Raw genomic sequence first — 18817 nt, 5'->3', positions numbered from 1 at the left:
GCGGGTTGCTGCGGCGCTGGGGCCGGAGCTGGGCCGCTGAAGCTGGGGCTGCCCACGGGCAGGCGAGCGATGGCCGCGGGCTGCTGTGCTCGGGTTCCGGGGCTCCTGCTGCAGCTGCTGTTGGCGGCGGCGGCGGCGGCGCTGTGCGCGGGGGCCGGGGCTCAGGACGGCCGCTGCGACTACTATGAGGTGAGAGGCCGGCAGCGTGCACCGGGGGCCGGGGGCGGCCGGGGCTGAGCCGGAGCCGCCCGCTCTCCGGGGCTCGTGCTGGGCCCGGCCCCCTCCCCCTTACCCCGTGACCGAGTCTGCCCGGGAGAGAAAAGGGGAAGTGACCCTGGGAGAGGGAAGGATGGCGCAACTGCACCCTGACCGCTTCATGTTTCCTGGGTACATCTCTCTGGGGGACCCCAAGGGGGGAAGGGGCTTCTCAATGTGCAGCTCTGCAGGGGGCTGCTGGGGCTTATCTTTGGGGGAGATTCCTAGGTAACGTAGATGAGGATGCAAGAAAGTTGGACCTTGGACTATGGACTCATCAAACGCCCCTCTTCCCCCCCAAGACTTTCCATGCCTTCTCCCTATCTTGTGGTTTGGGGCCCTACCTGGAGAGGTGGGGCTGGCCAGGGGCTTGGCATTTCTGGTGATTAACAGCTCCTATGGTGGGGGTCTCTGCCCACTGCCCAGTTGTGCCCGGCCACCCAGCCCTCTATGCTCAATGTGCACCTCCTGCCCCATACCCATGATGATGTCGGCTGGCTCAAGACTGTGGATCAGTATTACTATGGAGGTAAGAGGAAAGGCAATCTGGGACTAAACCAGGGGTCCAGTCGTCCAGTCTCTGGGTCACTGAGCTTCCATCATCCTTTTTTCTGGGCTGGGAGGGAAAGGGTGCCAGTGACCAAAGGCCATTCTGCCCTCAGGACCCTCTCAGCTGATATGAAGTGGAAGTCTCTCTACCAGATTGCTTTGGAAGTTCTGCCCTCAGCTTCTTCCTCTTTCTTGCCACACGATCTTATCTTACTCCCATAGCTTCAGTTATCATCTCTAAGCAAATCAGAGAATCGTATAATCTGAGTTGGAAAGGATCTCAGAAACCAGCTAGTCCCACCCATACCTAAGGGGTAATCCCTGCTGCAACACATTGGAAAAGTGGTCATCCAGCCTTTTTGAAAATGTCCGAAGAGGGAAAGCCTCCTACCTTCTGAGGCGTCCTGTTCTCCTTGGGATAATTCAGGGAGCTTTTTCTGACACCAATCCCAAATATGCCTCTTTGCAAATTCTACACTTGGACAGAAAAAAGCAGCATTAATACTACAGTAATAAATGTACAGAAGTTTTATGTTTGTATAATTACCCCATGACTGTAGCTAGATGGGATCAAAACAAAATCTTTATTTCCAGGCCCAACCACTCTCCAAAGATCTAGTTACCCACCCGTATATACTTACAGAATATCCTGCCAGCAACTACAACTGAACATAACCAACATGAAACTCTGCATTTCCCTACTCCAAACCTGCCTTTCCCCTTTTCTGTTTTTGCTGATGTCGTAACTGTAATAATAACTCATGCTTGCGAAGCATTTTAAGGTTCAAAAAGCACTTGCCTCTCAACTCTGTGGGCTAGCCAGGGAATTCCCAAGGTGACTGTCCCCAAGCCCAGCATCCTCCCCATTGAGCCATATGTTACCTTAGGAGTCACCCAACTTCAGTTATCTTTGGCTCCTCCCTCCCTCCCAGCGTCCCATTGGCTGGCAAGTCCTGTCAGGTCTGCCTTCTTCATATCTCTTTTATCTGTCCCTCTCTCCATACGCAGGGCCACCCCCCTAGGTCGAATTCTCATCCCTTCTTACTTAGACTATTGTCTAATCTGACAAGTTCCCCTGGTCTTCAGTTTCTTCCCTCTGATTCAAGCTTCCCGTCATGTTCAAATTAATCTTAATCATTGCTCTGATCTGTGTCCTTCTCCTTCAGTGGCTTTTTATTGCCTAATAAACTGAAGTATGAACTCCTAACTCTGGCAATCGAAGCCCATATGTAGACTGACTCCAAGCTTCCTCCTTGTCCCAGCTCGAGATAACATCCAGCGTGCAGGTGTGCAGTATATCCTGGACTCGGTGGTATCGGCTCTGCTGGCCGATGAGTCCCGTCGCTTCATCTATGTTGAGATCGCTTTCTTCTCCTACTGGTGGAAGCAGCAGACAGCCCAAATGCAGCAGGACGTACGACGACTGGTCTGCCAGGGTGAGGAGGAATGGGTGCTGCCGCGGTGGAGACCCACCCTGACCCAGAGCAGGCTGGCAGCCTGGTGCCCACTCTCGGCTTGTTGCAGCCAGGCCTCCGAAGGGCAGGGGCAGGTGTTGGGACCTTAGGCCTCCTTCTTTGGGAGAACTCCCCTGACCCCATCCTCTACTCCATAGGGAGGCTCCAGTTTGCCAATGGAGGCTGGGTCATGAATGACGAGGCCACCACGTACTATGCAGCCATCATTGACCAGATGACTTTGGGGCTGAACTTCCTGAAAGACACCTTTGGGGACTGTGGCCGCCCTCGAGTCGCCTGGCATATTGACCCCTTTGGACACTCACGGGAGCAAGCGTCCCTCTTTGCCCAGGTCTGCCTCAGTGTTCTCTGACTATGCCTCAGCTTTGCCTCCCCTTCTCACCTGCCGACCCTTCCCATAAATGTTGAGAACCACAGGCCCTGACCTCTCTCTGATTCCCTCCCTGCAGATGGGCTTTGATGGCTATTTCTTTGGCCGTCTGGATTATCAGGACAAGAATAAGAGGAAGATTCAGAAGGAAATGGAGCAGGTCTGGAGGGCGAGTGCCAACTTACAGCCTCCTCAAGCCGACCTCTTCACTGGTAAGAGTCTTTTCCCCACTCTCGTCCCTGAAGTTCATTAGGTGCTCACAGAGCCTGGGGAGAGCTAGAAGTAGAAGAAAGAAGGACTGGGAATAGGGGCTGAGGTTGGGGGAGCTCCTGAGAGCAGTGTGGGGCTTGGAGTGTGGGAACCCTTGACCTGACCACCTGGTCCTAGGTGTCCTACCCAATGGCTACAACCCACCCTCGAATCTCTGCTGGGATGTGCTTTGCTCTGACTACCCGGTGGTGGATGATCCCGACAGCCCAGAGTACAATGCAGAAATGCTGGTCAACTACTTCCTGAACATCTCTACCATCCAGGTCAGACCTGTCCCTGGTCATGAATCGGAATCCCTATACGTCAGCAACTCCAGGCAGGCGGGGAGTAGCCCACATGGCTTCTGCCTTTTAGACACAAGCTCCGAGGTTGCTCCATCTTCAGGGCCCCCTCCTGAGGCCTGTAGCTTTGGGCCATTTTCCTCTGCTGGTTCAGGGAACGCTGACCAGTACCAGAAACTGACCCCACGCAGAAATCCTGTGAGCTGCTTCATTCTAGACGGCAGGCCCGGCTGAAACCTGGGGGTGGAGGGAGGGGGAGAGAGTGTGGCTTGGCCCTCCCTCCCTACTCGAGCTGCAGACTCAGTAGCTGAGGATCCTAACCCATCCCCCACTATGCAGGCCCAGTATTACCGCACTAACCACATTGTGATGACCATGGGGAGTGATTTCCATTATGAAAATGCCAATATGTGGTTCAAGAACATGGATAAGCTGATTCAGATGGTCAACGCTCAGGTGTGTATGTGTCGGTGGGAGAGGAAACGTCTGCGGGGTGAGGGGAGCAGCCGGGTGGAACAGAAGGCCAAGTTAATCACCCTCCTATCCTGACTTGCCTCACAGCAAAGCAAAGGGAGCCTCATCAATGTCCTCTACTCCACCCCAGCCTGTTACCTGTGGCAGCTGAACAAGGCCAACCTCACCTGGTACTGGGAGGGGAGTAGGTGGGGGAGAGGCGGGGAACCCCGGTGCTCCTGGGGCAGGCAGTGACTCTCGCCCTACCTCCATGCCCCAGGACAGTGAAGCAGGATGACTTCTTCCCATATGCAGATGGCCCCCATCAGTTCTGGACTGGCTACTTCACCAGCCGCCCGGCCCTCAAGCGTTATGAGCGCCTGAGCCATAAGTTTCTGCAGGTGGGCCTGCTAGGGAGAGAGGAGGATCTTGTGAGGAGAGGAGGATGAGGGCTTCTGGGGAGGGAGGAGGGAAGGGGACTTTGGGAAAGGGATGAGGGTTCCTGAAGGGAGGATGGAATGGGCCATCTTGGGAGTAGGCGACGAGTTCATTGGAGATGGGATGAAAGGATTAGTGAACAATGGAAAGGGAGTGGACAAAAGGAAGGAAGAAAGGAGGTTCTGCCTGTCTTTCCCCAGATCCCCAAACTCTTTCATTCATGTCCCCCTCCCCGCAGGTGTGTAACCAGCTGGAGGTACTGGCTGGGCCGTTAGCCTTAACGGGACCCTATGGACAAGGCAGCAGTGCTCACCTCAGTAGGTGACTGGGTTCCTGGGGATGGGGAAAGGTGGGGGGGGGGGGGCGAGTTTTTCCCCAGAACATAAGAGAAGAGCATTTCCTTCTTTCCTCATTCCCAGCCTTTTAGTCCCTCCCTCCCTCATGTGACCTGACATGCTGTCCCTTACGGTTCCCCCAGGACAAGCCATGGCTGTGGCCCAGCACCATGACGCTGTCACCGGCACATCCAAGCAGCATGTGGCTGACGACTATGCCCGGCAACTGGCCGCAGGCTGGGAGAAGTGCCAGGTATGGGGCTGAGCTGAGATTGGACCAGGAACGGGGCACCTGAGAGGCTGGAAAGGGGGCCAAGGTTCCTGTAATGTACACTCATGCCTTCCCCCCCCTCCCCAGGTGCTGGTGAGCAATGCTTTGGCAAGCCTGAGGGGCTCCAAGGAGGATTTTGTGTTCTGTAACCAGTTGAATATCAGTGTGTGCCCATTGACCCAGACAGCCAGCCATGTAAGTGGGGCTGGGCTGGGTCAGGGAGGAAAAAGGGAAGAGACTGGAATGAATTTCCTTCATGAGAGCAGTGAGGCTGGAGTTGCCAGGCGCAGGCTGGAACCTGGGAGCAAGGACAGGGTGGGAGGTTGTGATACAGGCACAAGAACCCTGGTCTGATCCCTTGTTATGGGCTGCCCAGTTCCAGGCCGTTCTGTACAATCCTTTGGCATGGGGCATCACCTGGACTGTGCGACTACCTGTCAAGGATTGGGCCTACCATGTGAGAAGTCCCAGTGGGCAGACAGTGCCCAGCGAGGTATTCCCTTATGTTTGCTTTGGCCCTTCCCCAACCACCCCCACCCCACCAAAAAAAAAAAATACAAACCCTTTACAGTCCCCATTGTCTTTTCAATTTTCCCTCTAGTGTCCCCCAGAATTTCTGCTCTTAATCTCCCCCACTGACATTTCCATACCCTCTGTCCTCTGAGCCCACATATCATTTTCCCCTAGAATGGTCAGGCTTAGGACATTAGTGTATAAGTACCACTCTTCTTAGGGGCTACTTCTCCATCCAGTTTGTGGCTAAGGGAGACAGAGCCTGCCTATTGTACCTTCATTTCCCTGCCCTGTTTCCCTCCCCAGGTTATCGATGTATTATCTGAAGGATCAGAGAATTTCCGTCCGGAGCTGATTTTTCCAGCCTCAGCACCTCCCCTGGGCTTCAGCATCTATTCAGTGACTCGTCTGCCCAGCAAAACACCGAAATTCAGGGATTGTTGCTCTACCTCTGGAGCCCAGAGGTTTAGCCAAAGCCTGGTCATCCAGAATGAGGTGAGCAGCTGAGAGCAGGACTAAGAGTGGGAGATACCTCATGAGACAGGCCAGGGCTGGGGGGGAGGAGACCTTGGCTCTCTGGTGATGGGCCCCCATTTCAGAATCACACAGTCAGTGTTGGAAAGAACCTCAGTGGGTGTCGATCCAACTTGTGCCCCAAAAGAATCACCATAAGAATGTACCCTATGAGTGGCCATTCAGTCTCTGCTTGAAGACCTCCAAGGAGGGAAGCCCATCACCTCCTGAAGGAGACTGTTTCATCTGGGGACACTTTTCCTGACACTGAGCCTCAGTTCGCCTCTTTGTGACTTCCAGTCATCACTCCTGGTTCTGCCCTTTGGGGCTGAACAAATCTAATCCTCCTTCTGTGAATGGCTCTTCAGATACTTAAGGCAGCTATTCCATCCCTCTTGAGTCCTTTTTTCCAAGCTAAGCATGCCTTCAAATGATCCTCATATGACGTGGATTTAAGGCCTTCTATTGTCCTGATTTCAGCTTATCAATGTCCAGCTTAATCCATGGTGCCCAGAACTGAACTCAGCACTCCCCAGGAGGTCTAACCAGGGTAGAGGACAGTGGGACCTCCCTTCTCTATTCCTGGAAGCTTTACCCTTCTTAATACAGCTCATTAAGCTCATTAACATCCCATTAGCTTTTTTGGCTTCCACATCACACTGCTGACTCATTAAGCTTCGTGGTCCACTCAGACACCCAGATCTTTTTCAGACCCTCTGCTGCCTAACTCTGCCTCCCCCATCTGATACTGGTGAAGTTGAATTCTTTTGTACCCCAGTGTAGGACTTGACATGGGTCTCTGTTGAATTTCATCTTGTTCGAGTCTGCCCAACGCTCTGAGAAGCTGTTGAGATCCCTTTGGATCTTGTGGGTGACCATTCCCTCTCCAGGCCAGGTTGTCGGCCCCCTACTGAGTGCTGTGCCTGGGCTGTGGAGTCAAGCCTGAGGCTCCCTCTGCATTGTCCCCCACCTCCCAGTTTGAATTATAATGCTCCGTTCTGGGCGCCACGACTTGAGGACCCTGGTAGATTAGAGAACGTCCAGACGAGGACAGCCAGGATGATGAAAGGCCTCGAGCGCATGCCATAGGAGGAGGAGGAGCAGCTCTCCTGACTAACGAGGCTTGTTTAAACCGGAGAAGAAAAGACTCAAGTATTTAAAAGGTTGCCGTGTGGTAGAGGGATTAGGTGGTGTTGGTCCCAGAGAGCAGAAGAGAAACCTTGGATAGAAGGAGCAAAGAAGCAAGTTTAGACTTGATGCCGAGATAAAACTCCTGACAGTGCTGTCTCAGAGTAGACTAGGCTGCCCGGGGCCGCCATCCTCCTCCTCCTCCTCGTCCTCAGAGGTATGCAAGCAGAGGCCGGACAGCTGCTAGTTGGGTAGGTGATAGTGGAGACTCCCTTCAGGTAGGGGTTAGCCTAGAGGGTGACTGAGGTCCTATTTTGTGATTAGGTGACCCCATTTCCACCCCATCCCTCCTAAGCTTCCCTACTTGTCTTTCTATCTGTTTAGCACCTCCGGGTTACATTTGATCCAAACACTGGGTTACTGCAGGAGATCGAAAACCTCGACCGGGGGTTGCGATTGCCAGTCAGTCAGGCCTTCTACTGGTAAGTGAAGGGGAGAGGGAAGGGCCCTGTGAAGGATCATCAGGGGCTTTTGATGAGGTATCTTGGGGTACAAGGTGATAAGAGAAGTCAGTCTGACCTGTAACTCCCCATGTGTCTTCTTCTGTCCCTCCAGGTACAATGCCAGCAGTGGGGACTTTATGCACCCACAGGTCTCTGGGGCCTACATCTTCAGGCCAGCACAAACAAAACCATTTCTTCTGAGGCACTGGGCCAATACCCGTCTGGTGAAGGTATTTGGGAGGGTGTGGCTGCCTAGACCTGGCAAAGCTCTGGGTGTGGGGGGAATGTAAGGAGGCAGGGGTGGGTCTCTTATAAACTATGAGCCAGCTGAGAGTTAGGAAGAAGTCATATTCTTACAAGCGCAAGAATATTTGAGATGAAGTCTCTTAAAACAGGAATTAAATAAGACTGTGTAGCTGGAACCTCCCCAAAGCCAACCAGACACTAGGAGAATTCTTGATTGGTCAATGATGAACCTGGCCTTGGAAGTAGACTCAGAGTTGGAAGGGGCCTTGCATCTCATTTAGTCCAACATACACCTGAACCAGAACCCCTTCTTCATTATCCCTGAATATTGAGTGTTATAGTTCTTTTTTTAACATTTAAAAAATGCATTGTTCATTATTTTTAGCATTCTTTTCTTTATGAAGTCGAAATTCTCTCCCTCTTACCCCCTCCCCCACCCACTGAGAAGGCAAGCAATTTAATATCAAGTCATATAAAACACTTCTATATTATTCAAATTTAAAAAAAAAAAAAAGAAAGAAAGTGAGAAAATTATACCTTAGCTTGTTCTCAGAGTTCAACAGCTCTCTCTCTGGAGGTGGATGGCATTTTTTCATCAAATCCTTTGGAATTGTCTTGGATCATTGTATTGATCAGAGTAAGCCAAGACTTTCACAGTTGATCATCATGACTGTGTTACTCAGACTCTCTCCAATGATCTCCCCATTCTTCTCACTTCATTTTGCATCAATTCATGTAGGTCTTGCCATGTTTTTTTTTTTTTTTCTGAAACCACCCCCTTCACCATTTCCTATAGCACAATAGTATTCCATCGCAATCATATGTCACAACTAGTCTAACCATTCTGTGGTACCTCAGAGTTGTTTTAATTTGCCTTTCCCTGCTCAATAGTAAGGTAAAGCATTTTTTCAAATGACCGTAAATAGCTTTGATTAATTTGACTCAGTTCTTAGGAGTTACGTGTATCATCTTCCCATATAGGAAAGTAAACAGTTCAACTTTATTGAGACCATTACGATCACTCTTTCATGTTTACTTTTTTATGCTTCTCTTGAGTCTTGTCAGAATGTCAGGTTTTCTATTCAGCTCCAGTCTTTTCATCAGGAATGCTTGAAAGCCCTCTATTTCATTAAATATTTATTTTTTCCTTGAAGGATTTCATACTTGGTTTTGCTGGGTAGGTTATTCTTGGTTGTAATCCTAGCTTTTTTGCCTTCTGGAATATCATATTCTAAACCTTCGATTCTTTAATGTAGAAGCTGCTAAATTTTGTGTTATTCTGACTATGGCTTCACAGTATTTGAATTGTTTCTTTCCGGCTGCTTGAAGTATTTTCTCTTTGACCTGGGAGCTCTGGAATTTGGCTAAAATATTCCTGGGAGTTTTCATTTTGGGATCTCTTTCAGGAGACAAGATTTGAACTCAGGTCCTCCTGACTCCAGGGCTGGTGTTCTATCCACTACATCACCTAGCTGTACCTAATTCATTTTTAAGGAGTTCTTTTCTTCACTGAATTTTTATACCTCTTTTACCATTAAATCAATTCTATTTTTTTTGTTTTTGGGTTAGGCGATGGGGTTAAGTGACTTGCCCAGGGTCACACAGCTAGTAAGTGTTATGTGTCTGAGGCTGGATTTGAACTCAGGTCCTCCTGAATTCAGGGCCAGTGATCTATCCACTGTACCACCTTGCTGCTCCATATCAATTCTATTTTTAAGATGTTATTTTTCTTCAGTATTTTTTATGCCTCTTTTACCAAGCTGTTAATTCTCTTTCCATAATTTTCTTGCATCACTCTCATTTCTTTTTCCAATTTTTCCTCTTCCACTAATCTCTTTAACTCTTCCAGGTATTCTTGGCAGCTGGGTGGCATAGTGGATAGAGCACCGGCCCTGAAGTCAGGAGGACCTGAGTTCAAATTCGGCCTCAGACCAAAACCCTTGACACTTACTAGCTGTGTGACCCTAGGCAAGTCACTTAACCCCAGTTGGCTTAAAAACACACACACACACACACACACCAAAAAACTCTTCCAGGTATTCTTGTTGGGCTTGGGTCCACTTAGTATTTTTCTTTGAGGCTTTGTTTATATTTGTTTTCACATTGTTGTCTTCCTCTGAATGTATGTCTTAGTCTTGCCACTGGGCCCAGATGGCTCTGGAGGAGAAGGTGAGGCTGGTGACTTTGCACAGCCCTCCCTCACTTAAATCCATTTCATGTGCAAGTCATGGCATCACTTTCCCGATGTCATGATTCTCTTCAAGAACAGAAGACAAACAACGTCTTACTCTTCCCTACCACCATAGCAGCTTTTTATGGTCAAATTCTTTTCTTGTTGTTTGTTCATTTTTCTAGTCTATTTCTTAACGTTGAACTTTATGTTAAAGTTGGGCTCTGATCACCTTGGGGTGGGGAGGCACTGTCCCAAGCTTCGGGCTTTTTTGTGCTGCTGTTTTCAGAGCTGGTTCTGGGGGTCTGCGAGTTTTTGGGGCTTCCAAGGCGGTATGATCCTGGGAGAGGTGTGGTCACTGCTCTCCTGCTCTGTGCTCTGGTCTTTAGCTAGGAAGGGCTTCTGGTCCCCTGCAGCCACAAATACTAGTGTTCCTCTCTGCTTTGGTACTGTGACAAGTGCCCTGACTCCCTTGTGACCAATCCCCAGCACTCCTTTCTGCCCTAGAACTGCAACCCAGAACTGTGTATGTGCAATAGAAATGCCAGTCAGTGCCAGCTGTACCCAGTGCCCTGTAATCTCTTTCTGACCAGTTGTCAGACCTCTTACGGTCTCTGGGCTAAGAGTTCCAGAAGCTGTTGCTGCTGCCATGTGTGTGGGCTCTGGACAGACCTCCACTCTGGGCTTCACAAACTTCTCCTGCCGAGCTCCTAAGTTTTCTTAGGCCGGAAAAATGTCTCACCCTGACCTTTTGTTGGCTCTGCCACTCCAAAATTTAATTTGAGGCTTTATTTTAAAATTATTTGGAGGAGAATGTTGAGAAAGTTCATCTGGGTGGCTGCCCCTGATCTGCCATCTTGGCTGCAGTGTTATAGTTCTTCAAGACTTCTGGTGAGGGCAGACCCACTCCCCTCCCACAGCAGCGAATTCCACTTTTAGATGATAGGTGCTATTTATTAGGAAAGGGTTTTTTTGGCACTTAGAGCAGCCTCTTTGCAACTCAGTGCTCCTAGTTTTGTCCTCTGGGGCCAGGCAGGACAAGTCAAGTCTCCTGTCCACATGATGGTCCTTTAAATACTATTGTTGCAGCCCCCCTCCCCCCATCTAGTTTTCTCTGATCCAGAGGGACCATGCCTACCTTCCTCAGCCAGTCCTCATAGAGCACATCCTTGAAGTTCCTCTCCCCTTCACCTTTTCTGGAGGCCCTTCAGCTTATCAACATCCTTCCTAAAATGTGGTGCTCAGAACCAAAGCATCCGTCCATCAATAGGCATTTATTTGGTATCTGCTACGGATAAGGCATGTGCTAGGAAATACACATTGAAAGGTGAGATAACCCCTCCCTCAGGGAGCTAACGTTTGGTTACAATGAATCAATATAGGGTGTGTACAAAACAAGAGGCAGTTTGAGGCAGCTGAGGTCTTGAAGTCAGGGTGACCTGGGTGCAAGTCCAACCTCAGGCAATAAAGACTTTGTGACTGTGGGCGAGTCACTTAACTTCTCCCACAATTCTTTAAGACTGAGTTATAGATCATTTGTTGAGTGGCATTGGTGGAAGGATCTATCTTTATTGGGATTTGCTGATGCCAGCGAAGTCAAAGGACTGGTAAAAAAATTCTTTTGTATTTTGGGAGGTGGGGAAGGTGTCATGGTGAGGCACTAGTAGCTGGAGAAATCAAGACAGACTTCCTGAAAGGAAGTGGCATCCAAGCCAAGCCTTGAAGGGAGCTGGAGCTTCCAGGAGCTAGAGGCGAGGCAGACAACCAGCCATGCAAAAATATGGAGGTGCGAGATGGTATGTTGAGTATGTGGAAGAGCAAGCAGAGCAATTTGGCCACAGCACCAAGCTTGTGAGAGGGAGCGTTGTGGTGTCAGCCTACTGGTTACGTCACGCCCTGCATGTGGTCTCAGCAGAACACCACAGCCACGCTGCTGCTTCTGGATTCCCGGCAGTGATGCCCGGTATGGTGGCACAAGATCACTCCAGCTTCTTTGGCTGCTGGAGAGCATGCCCCCCGTGGATCTTGCAGTCCACTGAAGCCCCCAGATCCTTTTTATCTGGAATACTGTCTCAAAATGCCGCCTTCATCCTTTACTTGGGAAGCTGGATTTCGAACCAAGTATAAACCTATTCATTCTTAGTCAATTCATTTTATTAGGTTTGTCCCTAAATTGATCTGTCAGAGGTTTGGTCTTTTTTAAGATCCTGAATCTGCGTCTGTGTTAACTATTACTCTAAATCTGTGTCATTTCTAATTTTGTAAGCACACCACCTGTATCTTTAAGTCATTGCTAAATATGTTAAACAGCAAAGGACCCAGGTCAGATCCCTGGGGCACTCCACTAAAGACCTCTGCTCGTATTGAAATGGAACCATTAATAACTGTGCTTTAAGACCGGCCCCTCAACTCATTCTGAATCCAATTTGTTGTAACGTTGTCCAGCTCTCATTTTCCCAACTCATAGTTCGTGTGAGCCGAGTGACTTAATTCACTAAGGTTTAGCGAGGTGCTGGCATTATCTCCTTTCTCATTTTAGCTTTCACTGCCCTGTGAGCTTGTTTTGTATGCTCTTTTCCAGTCTAAAGGTGATTCTCTTTGGCAGAAAAAACAAGCAGGATAAGAGTTTCGGAGTAATTTAGTCCATGTTTGGTCTCTTCCTGCTCCATGGAATCATTTCTCTTTGGGCCGTGAGGCTGCTCTTGGTGTGTGAGATGGAGGCCCCCTAGAGAATTCTGGTTCACCTTGTGCCTGGACATGAATGGACACTTGAAGCCAAGGGTGCTGATTTGGGGTTTGCTTGGTTTTTTTAGATGGAATTCTTTAGTGACTTTCTCACATCTCTACTATTCTCCCTGCATCGTGGTTACTCTTTGTGGCATTTAGCTTGGGAGATATGTGTAAGCAGTTTTCTTCTGTCCCTTCCTTCTCACCCTAAAGTCCTTTTGATTTGCTTGGCAGAAATTCAAGTGAATACTTTTTTTTTTTTTTTTAAATACCAGCCCTTGTTAGACATACTCTATCCTTAGCCAAGATCCTGTCATTTTTATATTTTAATTGGTGTTTTGGGAATCCGTTCTCAGATACCATCTTCTTAACCAGCTGTTTACTCCTCTACCAAATAAATAGGTTCTACACAGAACACCCAGCTGAGCCAATCCCAATACAGCAGGAGATATTTTGAGGGGAAAAAAGTGTCATTTTCCTTTGGGATCAGGCCTGTGGCAGGTCCCCAGAGATGCAGAGAATCACAGGGGCCAGGTTGTACTAGGAGTCTTAGCTCTCTGCAAGGGAGATTGGTAATGTGGCTACTGTCTAGTACAGAGTTATCAGACTTGGGGCCTGCCTTAGGGCCTGGTGAGCCAGATTAAAATGTAATTGGGAATTGTTTTACAAAATAAATACAGCATCATAGACAATGGCAGTCTATGGTTTTCTAACGAAGCATATGGTCCCTGGGTGTCTGTTTCTGTTTGAATTTGGTGCCTTTGGTCTAGCGGTTTTTAAGGACTTTTGTTCCATAGACATCCCTGATAATTTTCCCCTGGTCAACTTTCTCAGTCAGTATCCTCCTTCCCTCTTCTCCATTATCGCTTCAGAAAAACCTAACTGTGGGGATACCCTAAATCTATGCCCTAGTGTCTCTCTCTGTGTCTCTCTTTTTCTCTCCTCTCTCTGTCCTCTTTCTCTCTGTCTGTCATCTCTCTCTGTGTCTCTGTCTCTCATCAGCTCCCATGTGTCTGTGTTTAACTATCATCTCTGTAGATCTATACATCCAGCCCCAGTTTCTTCCTAGAATTCTAGTTCTACATCATCAACTAACTGCTTATTAGGCATTTAAAATGAGATGTCCTATAGATCTCAAATCCGGTATGTCCAGAAGCAAACTCATTATCATTTCCCTCAAGACTCCTCTCTTTTGATTTTCTCTACTTTTGTATGGGGCACCACCATCCTTCCGGCATCCCAGGTTCTATGCCCTAGATGTTCCCTCGGACTCCTCCCACCCACTCACACCATATATCCAATCACGTGCCAGATCTTGTCACAGCATCTTTCAGATCTCTTCCTATTTACATGACCATCCCCCTATTTAGGCCACCATCATTTATCTCCTAAGCTATTGTGACACCCTTCCAAGTCCTCTCCTCAGTCCAGTGACTTTCCTTAAGTCCAGATCTGACTGTGTGACTTCCCTACTCACATGAATTCCAGTGGCTTCCTATCACCTCCAGGATAAAATACAAACGCCTCTCTTTGGCCTTCTAAAGTCTTTGATCTCAACTTTTCTTTCTAACAGTCCTGTTCTACAATGTCTCCCTTCTGGTAGTGGAGTGCAGCCAAATTGGCCTCGTCTCCTTTCCTCTCTCCATCTCCTATCTCTGGGCCTTTGCACTGGCCATTCTCCAAGCTGGAATGTACTTCCTCCTTCCCTCTGCCTCTTAACACCTCTTACTTCGTAAAAAAATTCAGCTTAAGCACCACCTTTTTATATGAAGCCTTTCCTGATCTGCCCTCCCTCAGGACCTTGTATTGATTTTCTGTTTATTCCGTATTTACTTACATGTTGTCTCCTCTGGTAGACGGTAAGCTTCTTCGGGAGCCTGCAGGAATGGTTGAAGTTTTGTCTTCGTATCATCAGCACCTAGCAAGGTCCCCACAAGGTAGTGGGCACTTCATCAAGGCTCATTGATCGATTGACTTGATCAAAAAAGAGCATTTCCAGGGGCAGCTAGGTGGCGCAGTGGATAGAGCTCTGGCCTTGAAGTCAGGAGGACATGAGTTCAAATCCAGTCTCAGACATATGACACTTACTCGCCGTGTGACCCTGAGCAAGTTGCTTAACCCCGATTGCCTCACCAAAAAAAAGGCAAAAAAAAAAAAAAAAAAGAACATTTCCCCAGTAGAGCATAGAAGCCTGGGGCAGAGGTTCCCTGGGTGGGGGCCAGACCGAGGGGTGGAGCTGGTCCTTGGGAAGGATCCCAGCAGTCTTAGGGAGGCATCCTTCAGGTGGCCAGAGAGGCTCAGACCAGGTCAGAGTGAGCGCTCTCTCCCCCGACGGTGCCCTACTCTTCATCCCTCAGAAGGCCTTGGTGCAGGAAGTGCATCAGAACTTCACTGCCTGGTGCTCCCAGGTTGTGCGGCTCTACCCTGGACAGCGGCATGTGGAGCTGGAGTGGACGGTGGGGCCTGTGCCTGTGGGGTGAGTGGCAAGAGAAAAGAGGGGGATGGGAGTGAGCAGGGAGGCCGGGGCGTGGCCTGCCTCTGACCCTCTGTGATTTCCTCATCCACCTCACTCCTGCAGGGATGACTGGGGGAAGGAAATCATCAGCCGCTTTGACACCCAGCTGAAGACCAATGGGCGTTTCTACACTGACAGCAATGGGCGGGAGATCCTGGAGAGGAGGTAGGACCCTCACCCCCATCCCAGAAGTGGGAGTTGGTACACTGGCCAGAGAATTTTGGATTTGGGGTCAAAAGAGCTGGATTCCAATCCCACTGAACAAATCACTTCAACCGTCTGGGACCCATTGTGATCATCTATAAAATGAGGCATGGGAATAGACGTCCTCTGAAGTCTCTGCCAACAATCAGTCTGTGATCCTGCCCAGGCTAGCTTCAGCCTCTCTTTCTAGCCTTAGTAGACATTATTCCCCTTCACCCGCTCCTGTGTTCCAGCTGAGTTGGCGCATGACCCCATCTTCCATCCCCATGCCTCTGGATCCTCTGGACCCAGCGCAGGATTTAGTGTTTAATGCTCCAATAGAAAGCCCATTGGGCCCTTGGCCCAATCCTCCTTCTAGCCTTCATATGTATTCCTGCTTCCACCCCATCAGTGGTCCAGCCAAACAAGCCTTCTTACTGTCCTTCTAACATAACATTCCCACCTCTAGGTCTTTGCACTGGCTGTGCCTCATGCCTGGAATGCCCTCCCTCCTCACCTTGATCTTTCAGAATCCCTTGTTTGCTTTCAAGGTTAAACTCAAATGTCATCTCTTTTTTTTTGTTTGTTTTGTTTTGTTTTGTTTTTGTTTTTGTTTTTTTTTGGTTAGGCAGTGGGGTTAAGTGACTTGCCCAGGGTCACACAACTAGTAAGTGTTATGTGTCTGAGGCCAGATTTGAACTCAGGTCCTCCTGAATCCAGGGCCGGTGCTCTACCCACTGCGCCACCTAGCTGCCCCCCAAATGTCATCTCTTGAAGGTAGCCTTTCCTAAACACACACACACACACACACACACACACACCCCTGAAAACCTGTACGTACTGTCTCCTCGAGATGAGGAACACTGGCATTTTCTGTCTTTGTACCCCAGCATGCAGCATGAGGCCTGCCCCCCAGCAGGCCTCCAGGAAGGCTTCCTTGTGGAGCCATGGCTCCCAGGACCTTGCTCCCATTCTGCTGGGGCCCTGACAATGGGGAAGCAAAGCCTGGGGTGAACCATAAATGACCTCAGCCTGTCTCCACCTCTGCAGGCGGAATTATCGGCCCACGTGGGATTTAAACCAGACCGAGCCCGTGGCTGGAAACTACTACCCCATCAACAGCCGCATCTACATCACGGTAATCCCCCCAGTGTGCTGATCGCCGTCAGGGCTAATCAGACGTGTCCCAGGGGCCCAGCGACATCAGGGCAGCCCCCACTTCCAGTGGGCAGATTTGCATCGAGGTCAGAAGGTAAAGAAGAGTACTGTGGGCCTTCTCCCCAGCTGCCAGGCCCCCTCTGCCGAAAGCCGCCTCTCTCGGGTTATCACCTTTCTGTTCTGTTTGTAGGTCATACACGCCTCCATACCTGCAGGTTGTCTTATCCCTTCACATCACGGTTGTCCCAGAGAGGAAGGACTCTTTGCCTTTTTTTGATCCCAAGTACTTAGCATGGTGCCAGGCACATAGTAAGCACCTCAGAAATGCTTTCTAACTGACCAGTCAGTCAGTGGGCCTCAGTGGGTCCCCAGCCTCTGGGGACCTGGAAGTAGGCTGCGGTACAGCTTGGAGCACCCACCTACTGTCCCAGAAAGAATCATCCTGACTCCCTCTCCTTCTTACTCCACAGGATGGGCAGATCCAGCTGACGGTGCTGACGGACAGGTCCCAAGGGGGGAGTAGCCTGAGGGACGGTTCCCTGGAGCTGATGGTAAGTTATGTGAAGATGATGGGGGGATGGGGAGGGAAGAGCCCAGGGCCATGTGAGTGTGTGTTGGCACACCTCTGTACCCCCGAGGCTGACGCCCCAGTGTTCCTGCAGGTTCACCGGCGACTACTCCTGGATGATAACCGAGGGGTAGGAGAGGCCCTATTGGAGCCTGGGGACTGGCCTGGCACAGGACTGGTGGTGCGGGGCAGACACTTGCTGCTGCTGGACACAGTGGAGGCAGCGGCTGCTGGACACCGCCTCCAGGCCCAGAGGGAAGCTCTGGCCCCACATCTGGTGCTGGCCCCTATGGGGCAGGGCACCCCATACAGCCCGGGGACCCCTGCACTCACACAGGTGAGAGTGTGTCCCAGACCCAGGAGGGTGGGCCTTAGCAAGGAGGACGCTTTGCTCCATGGACCCATCTTTCCCCCTTGCTCCCTCTGTGGCAGTTCTCCGGACTTCGAAGAGAGCTCCCCCCAGCTGTGCACCTGCTGACCCTGGCCCACTGGGGCCCCGACACAGTCCTGCTGCGCCTGGAGCACATTTTTGAGCGTGAGGAGGGCAGCATGTTCAACCTGTCCCAGCCAGTGACCCTGGACCTACAGGTGAGTAGAGGGGAGGACCAAGAGAAGGGCAGGGGGAAACGGGAGAGGACCCCACTCAGCCCCATCTTCTCTTTGGTCTCTCAGGATCTGTTCTCAGCCTTCACCATAAGCCACCTGGAGGAGACCACTCTGTCAGCTGACCAGCCCCTCTCCAAGGCTACCAGGCTTCAGTGGAGGACCAGCACAGGAGGAGGTACTGGCTGGGGAGGGGGCAGAACAACTGCTTCTGGTCCCTGTCCCTGGGGAGCCCTAGAGTGTGGCCAGAGGGGCCCTTGGTAGGGAGGACCTAGTGCCAAGGAGGAGCCTCTTGGGGCCAGGGCTGAGGTGGGACGTCCCTTTCATCTCCTGTCTCTCTGGTCTCCCTCTAACAGGCCCTGCTCCTGTGCAGCCGGCCCCCGCCCTGGACCCCTCTGCTGTCACCCTCCAGCCCATGGAAATCCGCACCTTCCTGGCCTCTGTCACCTGGAGCAAGGACAGGCACAGATGAGGTTCTGAGCCCTGAGCTGCCCTGAGCTGCCCTTCGCAGACCTTGCTCTCTCTCCCCTGGCTGGACCAGAGTGCTGCGCCTTTGTACCTTGGGCTGGGCTCTCTAGGTCCTCAAAAAAAGGAGTTTCTTGGTTCCTACTGCTGCCATCACCAGTGAAGACATTAAAGTGTCCGTGACTGGGGCTCCCAGACGATGACTGTTTTCCTTGTGGAGTGTAGGGTTGGCGGGGGGGGGGCAGGTGTTCCTGTGTGTCATTCTGTGTGACCAAATGACGAGGAGGAGGAGGAGGAAGAGGGGGGCCTAACTCTGCAGGAAATAACCCCTCCGTTACACCCTTTAGTAGAGGTGTTGAGAGGAGAGATCCTCATCAGTGCCATCCAGAGGCCCCCTCACACTTCCCTCTCTGACCTGGCCCTTGCCCTTTGCAGCCCCTAGAAAGGGGAAGGGAATTCTGGAACGGATCGCAGTTGTCTGTCCTGACTGTTTCACTCCATCTTTCCAGGCCTTAGCCCCAATCTCCTTCTCCCTTTAACTCCCTTCCCCCCAAAACACACACATGCACAAATGCACGCACATACACACACCAACAACAACCCTATGATAGGTTGGGACTAGCAGATTCCCCTGCCCAGCCACAGCCTTGTGCCACTAGAAGAGGTTAATCTTTTCTTAGCAAACAAAATAATCAGCCGGAGGACTGAGGCCAGCTTAGGACCCAGGGTGGCCTTACTGACAACCAGGTTTCTAAAAAGTGACCTAGACCTTACGGAAGGCTATCTCCTCAGTGTTCCCTTTAAAAACACCAATAAAAAACATTTAAA

The 18817-nt window shown here is 50.5% G+C and overlaps 1 protein-coding gene across 1 annotated transcript; it reads left to right on the top strand.

The window, feature by feature from the left end:
* Positions 1-54: 54 nt before the first annotated feature.
* MAN2B1 (mannosidase alpha class 2B member 1) lies at positions 55-18186 on the top strand. Its single transcript, XM_027850941.1, has 24 exons — positions 55-189; positions 682-784; positions 2067-2240; positions 2417-2610; positions 2729-2861; positions 3037-3182; positions 3540-3656; positions 3762-3844; positions 3934-4054; positions 4330-4408; positions 4570-4679; positions 4785-4892; positions 5074-5190; positions 5517-5705; positions 7236-7333; positions 7467-7584; positions 14855-14973; positions 15076-15177; positions 16246-16333; positions 16824-16904; positions 17016-17258; positions 17354-17509; positions 17594-17702; positions 17881-18186. Exons 1-24 carry the CDS (start codon positions 70-72, stop codon positions 17994-17996), a joined length of 3024 nt encoding a protein of 1007 aa, XP_027706742.1. The 5' UTR covers positions 55-69; the 3' UTR covers positions 17997-18186.
* Positions 18187-18817: the final 631 nt, after the last annotated feature.

The sequence above is a fragment of the Vombatus ursinus genome, unplaced genomic scaffold (assembly GCF_900497805.2).
Source record: "Vombatus ursinus unplaced genomic scaffold, bare-nosed wombat genome assembly UNPS02009173.1, whole genome shotgun sequence".
Classification (NCBI taxonomy): Eukaryota; Metazoa; Chordata; class Mammalia; order Diprotodontia; family Vombatidae; genus Vombatus; species Vombatus ursinus.
The sequence above is the reverse complement of the archived record's forward strand: the minus strand, read 5'-3'. Positions and strand labels throughout refer to the sequence as shown.

What these genes read in the sequence shown, in the direction of transcription:
- MAN2B1 (XM_027850941.1), top strand. Translation starts at nt 70, where the DNA reads ATGGCCGCGGGCTGCTGTGCTCGGGTTCCGGGGCTCCTGCTGCAGCTG. An exon ending in TTCAGATGGTCAACGCTCAG is followed by an intron (nt 3,657 to 3,761) that starts GTGTGTATGTGT and finishes CTTGCCTCACAG; the next exon opens with CAAAGCAAAGGGAGCCTCAT. An exon ending in TGAGCCATAAGTTTCTGCAG is followed by an intron (nt 4,055 to 4,329) that starts GTGGGCCTGCTA and finishes CCCTCCCCGCAG; the next exon opens with GTGTGTAACCAGCTGGAGGT.